The sequence below is a fragment of the Tinamus guttatus genome, unplaced genomic scaffold (genome assembly GCF_059628265.1).
Source record: "Tinamus guttatus ecotype Peru unplaced genomic scaffold, ASM5962826v1 Tinamus_guttatus_pri_ptg000121l, whole genome shotgun sequence".
NCBI lineage: Eukaryota > Metazoa > Chordata > Aves > Tinamiformes > Tinamidae > Tinamus > Tinamus guttatus.
The window spans coordinates 261,282-268,177 of record NW_028288655.1 but is presented as its reverse complement, the minus strand read 5'-3'; the positions used below and the strand labels follow the sequence as shown (position 1 = coordinate 268,177).

The window sequence follows — 6,896 nt, the reverse complement described above, 5'->3', positions numbered from 1 at the left end:
CATAGGTAGACTGTAGTAAAGTGTCTTGTAGTGGATAGATACATCTGCTTCAGGAGCATAAGAAGAAAGGGTTGTATAATCTCTATAACTTCATTTTAAGGTTAATTAAGGCTTTCTAGGCTATTTTCCAGGTAATGGTACATTCCTATACAGTTGGATGTAGCCCCACAAGCTAGTAATAGGTGGTTGCTCACAAAGGGTGGCTGGGAGAAAGAAGAGTAGGTGGTGACTTAGCTCAGCTTCTCAAGCAGAGACAGTGCTTCAAATTCTGTCCTAAGACAGTATCACAGGAAAAATGACCGCTACAGGGACAAGAAGAGTTCAGAGACCTGGAAATTTCCTTTGTGTTTGGAAAAGGAGTATACAGTCTTGTCCGAACGGCAGTCATAAAATGAAATCAGGATACACTTCAGTTTGGACAACCCTTGAAATGGAACATGTTTAAGAGGATGTGTGCAGAGTTAAATGCTGGAATTAGGTGAATTAGGTATTTTACAGAACAGTAAAAACAGGAACCAGTGAAGATGATGGACATTCTTGCTATAACAAGATAAATCCACCAGCCACACAGATATGGAAAAAGAACACAAATGAAAGTCAAAAGGTTCATTACAGCTTAAGAAGAAATACTGTTTCAAATACATGTAAGCTCTTTAGTGTATGTATATATATATAAAATATATACACACACTCTTTAAGCTCCTTAGTCTAACATAAGCTTTTCAATATGTATCTATCTGTGCTTCTAACCTTTCACTGTTCCCTGTACTTTTTTCTACTTTGGAGGTACAGCGTTGATTGAAAACACGTGCATCCCAAGAACAGTGTGAGTTTGGGAGAAATAAATAATGACAGGATGTGGGTGGGAGGTGGCTGACTTGCCTTTCCCAGCGCAATAATTATTTGTGAGAAAATATTCCCCACGTGCGCTCTAGCAAATACTGAAAACCAGATGCCCCGAGTGTGAGATCCTCCTACTTAAATTGAGCAATATTTCATTGTGGCTTAGACTGTCACTTTATAGGCTGTTCTGGCTTAAAGGCAGCCTGTGCAAGTGTTTCCTGAGGAAGAGACCGAGGCAAATTCCTGCTGATCCAAGAAATCCAAACAACTCCCTGGCAGTGCAATAGGAAAGCCACTGACCTGTATCAAGGGTTGATTTGTTCTCACAAATGGCAGAGCTCTGCTCAGTTCTTTGTGAGGCAGAGAACAGCGGTGAGATTTTGTGTCTGTGGTCTTGCTGTGCCAGCAAGCACATGCATAGAGAAGAAATAGTCCCATAGGACCAGCCTCCTCCCAGCTCAGTGCTGCTTGTACAGTACCCCAAATAAAACTACAGGAATTACTTATAGTTAGTTGGCTCATTCTGCAGCTTCAAAAGGCATGGAACATCCTCCTGTTATGTCAGCAGCCTCCAGGGAAATCAGATGTGTTACTCATTTTGTAAGGTTGGCATTTTTGAATGGTTGAGCAAAGGTGGCAGAATTTGATCCTAAATAGTGTTTGTGACACACAGAGTGAGAAAGCTGCTGTTCTGCTTCTGACAGCCCTTGATTTTGCAGCGTACCCTTTCATATTGAAATATGTATTAGGAGAAGGGTACAGCTGAAGTAGCCTGCAAGGGGCAAGCGCATAACATGAGGGTGACAGCAAAATGTGGAACTAGATTGGATGAGTCAGAAGACAGACTGCTTTCAAGCTTTTTTTGACTTAGGGTGAAGCACTGAGAATATTTGAAGAAGTTTTGTAAAATCAACACAGCCCAACTCTCCTTGGTAGTGGCAGATGATATAGCAAGGTCCAATGGCCACAAATTACTGCTTTGAATGTTCAGATTAGATATCAAGATAAGGTAGGTCCTTGGGAGGGTAGTGCATCAGTAGATCAGTGTACCCAAGAGCTTGTGGAGTCTCTATCACCAGAGGTTTGTCAAGGTTTGCCTAGACACTGCCATGGCTGAGTTGCTGTGGTGCTGGTGATGGTCTCACTTTGAGCAGGGTGTTTGGTTGGGCACTTCCAAAGGGGCCTTTTGGCCAACACTTCCAGAGTTCCGCAAGTTGCAATGGATGAAGTTTGGTCATGAATGAGGAAGGCACCGATCTTCACTGTCTCCAGTTCTGCTGTAGCCCTTTCCCTCTATCATCCAGGGTAACAGATTAGGTGGTATTTGTCACATATCTGTCCTGGAGCTGCATCCATGTTTCCCATCATTGGAAACCATGTGCAGTGGAGGACTGATGAAGGAACAGTGGCTGTTAACACATAGTTAGGTTCTGCCCTGCTACAGAAGAGTTTACAGGCCATGTGGACTTCACTTATCTTGGTTGTATATTAGCTATCATATAAAAACAATTTGTGCGGGATGATGGGTTAAAAACAGCCAGATGATAATCATGAATTTTGCATAGCCATGCAACCCCCCTGATCTCTGCTCTCACTAGGCACTGGCAGGGTTTCACTAGCTGGGGAGGGAAGAAGTGACAGCAGTTTTGGACAGGCCTCTTTAATAAAAAATGTTCAGTGTAGCCATTCTCTGTATACATATGATCCATCAGCATGGAATAGCGAATTTCTTATACAACTACTTGGCATGAAAGTACTGAAAGGGATTACACAGATTATATCCCTGTATAAATTACTGAGTTGAATTTCTCGGGATGATGGAAGAGAATCTTTTCTCTTTTGTGCTGAGAATGGCAGCTCTTAGATTTTTACCTGTTGCCTGAAAGTTTTACTTCCTGCAGGCTCTTCTTAGGTAATTGAATTTACAGTGTTCATCAGCCAGAGGACAAATGTAATACATAGAGAAACAGGTAGAATTTATATCTACGTATTGACTCACTTGCTTTATTTTTTTCTAGTAGTAGACTAAACTGTTATCAGATAAATAGCAAAAAATGGGATTTGTAGCATTGATTTTGATTAATATTTCTGAGCAATAGTTGTAAACACTAGTGAATAACCAACAAGACATAGCTCTGCATGGCTGTAGCTACATAGGAGACACTCTCCATCCATATGCTTTTCCTTAGCATCTGCGAGCACACAGACTATGCCCAAGATCTGAGTGGGAGACCATGCTGCAGCTGACACCAGCCATCTCCTTCCCCCACATGCTGCCTGTGGTCTGCCTGCATCCCTGGGCTTCTGGAGCCCAGAGATTCCCCCTTGTAATGCTGGGATCCAGCATCTTTGTATGAATCCTCTTCCCTCACCCTTCTGCCAGAGCAAGCCCTATCTGAGGGACGTCCTTTAGCAAGGCTGAGACCTCCTGCCTTGGTCACGGACACCTTTTGCAGTGGCATCATGTCTGGAGGCAAAGGAGGCAGCAGTGTGGGCTGAGCTGAACTGTGGCACTTACAATTTTGGGAGCCCAGAGGTTTTCAGAGATGAAAATGATGGCCATGTCATTCTGTCCCCACCAGGCTGGAATAAAAAAGAGAAATAGCAGTGACTTCCACGTTGCTGTTTGTTCAGCTGTATGTCTGTGCTCTCTGGACACACATCTGCAGCAGGTAGAAGGCTTTATTGAGGGAGAGCAAACTCAAAGCAAAGAGTTTTCCAATTCATGTGGCTGTTGTGAAAATGTGGTCATTTTTAATTTACAGTGTTCTTTTCAAAACAATTAATTTGAACTGACCTGTTGAACACTGTGAATTCAGACTTTTTTCCCCCCGCCCCTGGAATTCTAGTTTCCTCCTGAGGACAACTATGCTGCAGCACAAACTTCATTCAACAAGAGCCAAATTTTTAGACCTATTTAGACATCTGACAGTAAAGATAGATACCTCAAAGGATTTGTGACTAACTCATCTGCAAACCTGTCCAAGGTACCTAAATGTCTTTGAACACAGTCTGCCAGAGAGTCAGCGTGAAAATTCACTGCTGTAGAAATGCTGGGTGATGGGTAAGGAGGAGCTGTTCATAAAGGGAGGGAAGTTATCTAATATCTTTGTTATTGTGATCATTTTCTGATTTTGATCTTCAGGTACCCAGATGGGCATATTTGTAAAAGGTCGAAAGATAAGAAATATCTGGTGTGTTCCAGCCACAGCGCTCTGCTCTGCCTAGTGAATATTTTAGTGACCTGTTTAGGGCCAGCAGCATTTATTGAACAGAGCAGTCAAGTGCCCAGGGAAAGAGAAGCCCGGTTGTCCCCGTGACTGTTATCGTCTGTCTCTATATGCACAATCCAACCTCTCAGCCTGATTGGCAAGAGCCTGTACATGGGTTTTGAAAGGAGGGTGTCCATCACCTTCTGTGATCTGAGTATTTTCTTGCTTCAGCTATCCTGTAAAGCAGGTAAGTCCTAGCATTTGTCCTGTGATACTGTTCATGAGTGCAGTCCTACTTTGAATTTTATTCTGGCTTTTTAAACTCTCTCCTGGTACTTAATAAACCAATGTTTCCCTAGCTACTTAGTAATTAATTACATTTCCATCTTTTTTTTTTTTTCCCCCCTGTTTTAGTGGTAGTTCCCTCTTTGCATTCTTACTGCCCGTTTGATGAAGCCAGCCCTCCAGGGTCACACTTGTTTATCCAGGTGACTTGCAGGAAAAAGTCTGCCTAAACAGCAGGTCCCATGCAGCAAAAGTTGATGCTCCAATACTTGCATCTCTCTGCTGGTGACTTTCCTCTAGTTGCCACTAGCAAACTGGGGTGCCAAGGGAGAATTTTCTGTATAAATGCCACCCTTTTCATGGAGAAACTTCTGGATGAACAAATATGAGGGTATACCTGCCCGGCATTCTTCATCTTACCTGTGTTTTCAGTTGTAGCATCTGATTTCCTTTATGTTCAATAAAATACTTTTTAAATTAAAGTCCATTTACTTTTTAGAAGTAATTACTAATGACTTCTTTTTAATAGCAAGGTAGCTTTGTTCACACACATTTGACAGGACTGATCAGCTGAAAGCCCGTGTCTTCAGTTCTGTTAACAATTTCTACCTTTGGATGCTCTAAGTCCCTTCCTCAGGACTGGACTTCTGCTTGGTTTCTGTGTAATGTCCCTGATTCTTATTCTCTGTATGCAGCTGTTCCACTTGCTGCTATGTCCACACCACTGGAGGAGGCTATGGACACCTTGATCAGTATTTTTCATCATTACTCTGGCAAAGAAGGAGATAGATACAAGCTCAATAAAGAAGAACTCAAAGAACTCCTCACCAGTGAGCTCACTGACTTCCTTTCAGTAAGATGCAGCTACTGAATCTCTTTAGTTAATGTTTAATGGGTAGGGTGAGAAGCTGTTGCAAGGCTTAGGAATAGGGTTTCCTTGTGCAATGCACACCCTGCTGCAGCCTCTCTAATGACTGTTCTCTCTATGGGGCCAGAGAAGAGATGTGATCAAGTGTACTGCTTGAAAAAAGTCTTTTAAAATTGAGGTCCGACTTCTTCCTAGGGGTCTGCCATCTGCTATGAGCTGCAGAACCAGGTGCTCTGCACTCTGCTTTTGAACAGCAGTACCAAAGCAGCCTAGAAGCAGGAGCAAAACTGAATGTATTAAATCAGACTTTAATTGGTTTTCTTAATTACAGAGGATAGATAACTCCTTACAATGAAATCCAGTGGCTAGATCTCAGGAGACAAGAGGGAAATTTGAGCATAATGGCAAGGCAGAATCTAAGGTCTATTATATTCGCTGAGGCCTTATGAATGTATTATATGCAGTTGTTACACAGGTTTATGGGAAAGCACAAACACAATGCAGCTTATCTGCCCTGCAGAGAGCCATTAAGAAAATCCTTCCAGCTGCTGATATGAATATCTCTTTGCACATTTGTTATGTTCTTCATTACACAGCATCGATGTTTAATGGAAAAATGACCTGACACATAATTGTTTTTCTGTATCCTATTAATTGTAAGAATTTGTGTGGTTCCTATCACCATCAGCAAGATTTTTATACATTGCATCATTGCACTTTTCTTGAATTGGATTTTCTTTTAATCTTGACTAGTGATTTGTTATTATGGCATTTGCTGTCCTTACTCCCACTGAATTGAGTGTTATTTGCTAAGTGGAGATCTTCTGAACATGACAAATGGAGGCATAATATGACCACTTAGAAACAGCCTCTTGAAAATCCAAGTACTGTTTGTTATGGATTATACTGATGAATGTACATTAAAGCTCAAACTTACCATGAGAAATTAGCACTCAACATCTCCTAAAACCTCTTTGATTCATTTCAGTGGCTATTTAGCACATGGATATTTTTCTAAGGGCTGTCTGTCTTCAGTTTTTATGGCTGTGAACTTTTGCTACTCCAGACCTAGATTTTTAGGGCTGTGAATGGTGATATATTAGTATTCAAGTGCATATTTCACACAACCTTTTATTTATTAGCACTGTGGCTTGTGACATACCAATGCTTTTTTTTTTTTTTCCCCCTCTTTAGGGCCAAAAGGATCCCCTTCTGATTGATAAGATTATGAAAGATCTGGACTCCAATAATGACAACGAAGTCGATTTTAATGAATTTGTGATTCTGGTTGCTGCTTTGACTGTGGCATGCAATGATTTTTTTGAAGACCAGCTAAAGGAGGAGGGCATTTAGAAATACACAGTGGAATCAGTCTCCCAGCTGCAAGGGTAACTGAAACATGCCTAGTTAGGTAACTCTCCTCAGCGTTTTGTGAATGCAAACCATCATCTGTTAAACTGTTCTGCTGCAAGATCCTTACTGATCAGATCAGCAGCTGGTGCAAGCTGGACCACAGCCAGCTTGCAGTATTTGAGATCTGGCTTTTAATACTTCCCACCTTTTGCTTCTGTCTCTCTAACATGCATTCATCAGTTCCCCAAATCAATGGCTTGGTATGTCAGACCATTTGAGAGGTGTCCAGTGTTGATACTGGCAGTATTTTAATATTGGTGTGAAGCAAAAGGAAC

The 6,896-nt window shown here is 41.7% G+C and overlaps 1 protein-coding gene across 1 annotated transcript; it reads left to right on the top strand.

Annotated features, from left to right (window-relative positions):
* Positions 1-5,034: 5,034 nt before the first annotated feature.
* On the top strand, positions 5,035-6,562 carry S100Z (S100 calcium binding protein Z). Its single transcript, XM_010212338.2, has 2 exons — positions 5,035-5,193; positions 6,403-6,562. Exons 1-2 carry the CDS (start codon positions 5,053-5,055, stop codon positions 6,559-6,561), a joined length of 300 nt encoding a protein of 99 aa, XP_010210640.2. The 5' UTR covers positions 5,035-5,052; the 3' UTR covers position 6,562.
* The last annotated feature ends 334 nt before the right edge of the window (positions 6,563-6,896 follow it).

Bases quoted from the DNA above. Each gene is read 5' to 3' on its own strand.
- S100Z (XM_010212338.2), top strand. From the start codon at position 5,053: ATGTCCACACCACTGGAGGAGGCTATGGACACCTTGATCAGTATTTTT. The intron at 5,194-6,402 runs GTAAGATGCAGC...CCCCCTCTTTAG, and splicing joins AGCTCACTGACTTCCTTTCA to GGCCAAAAGGATCCCCTTCT.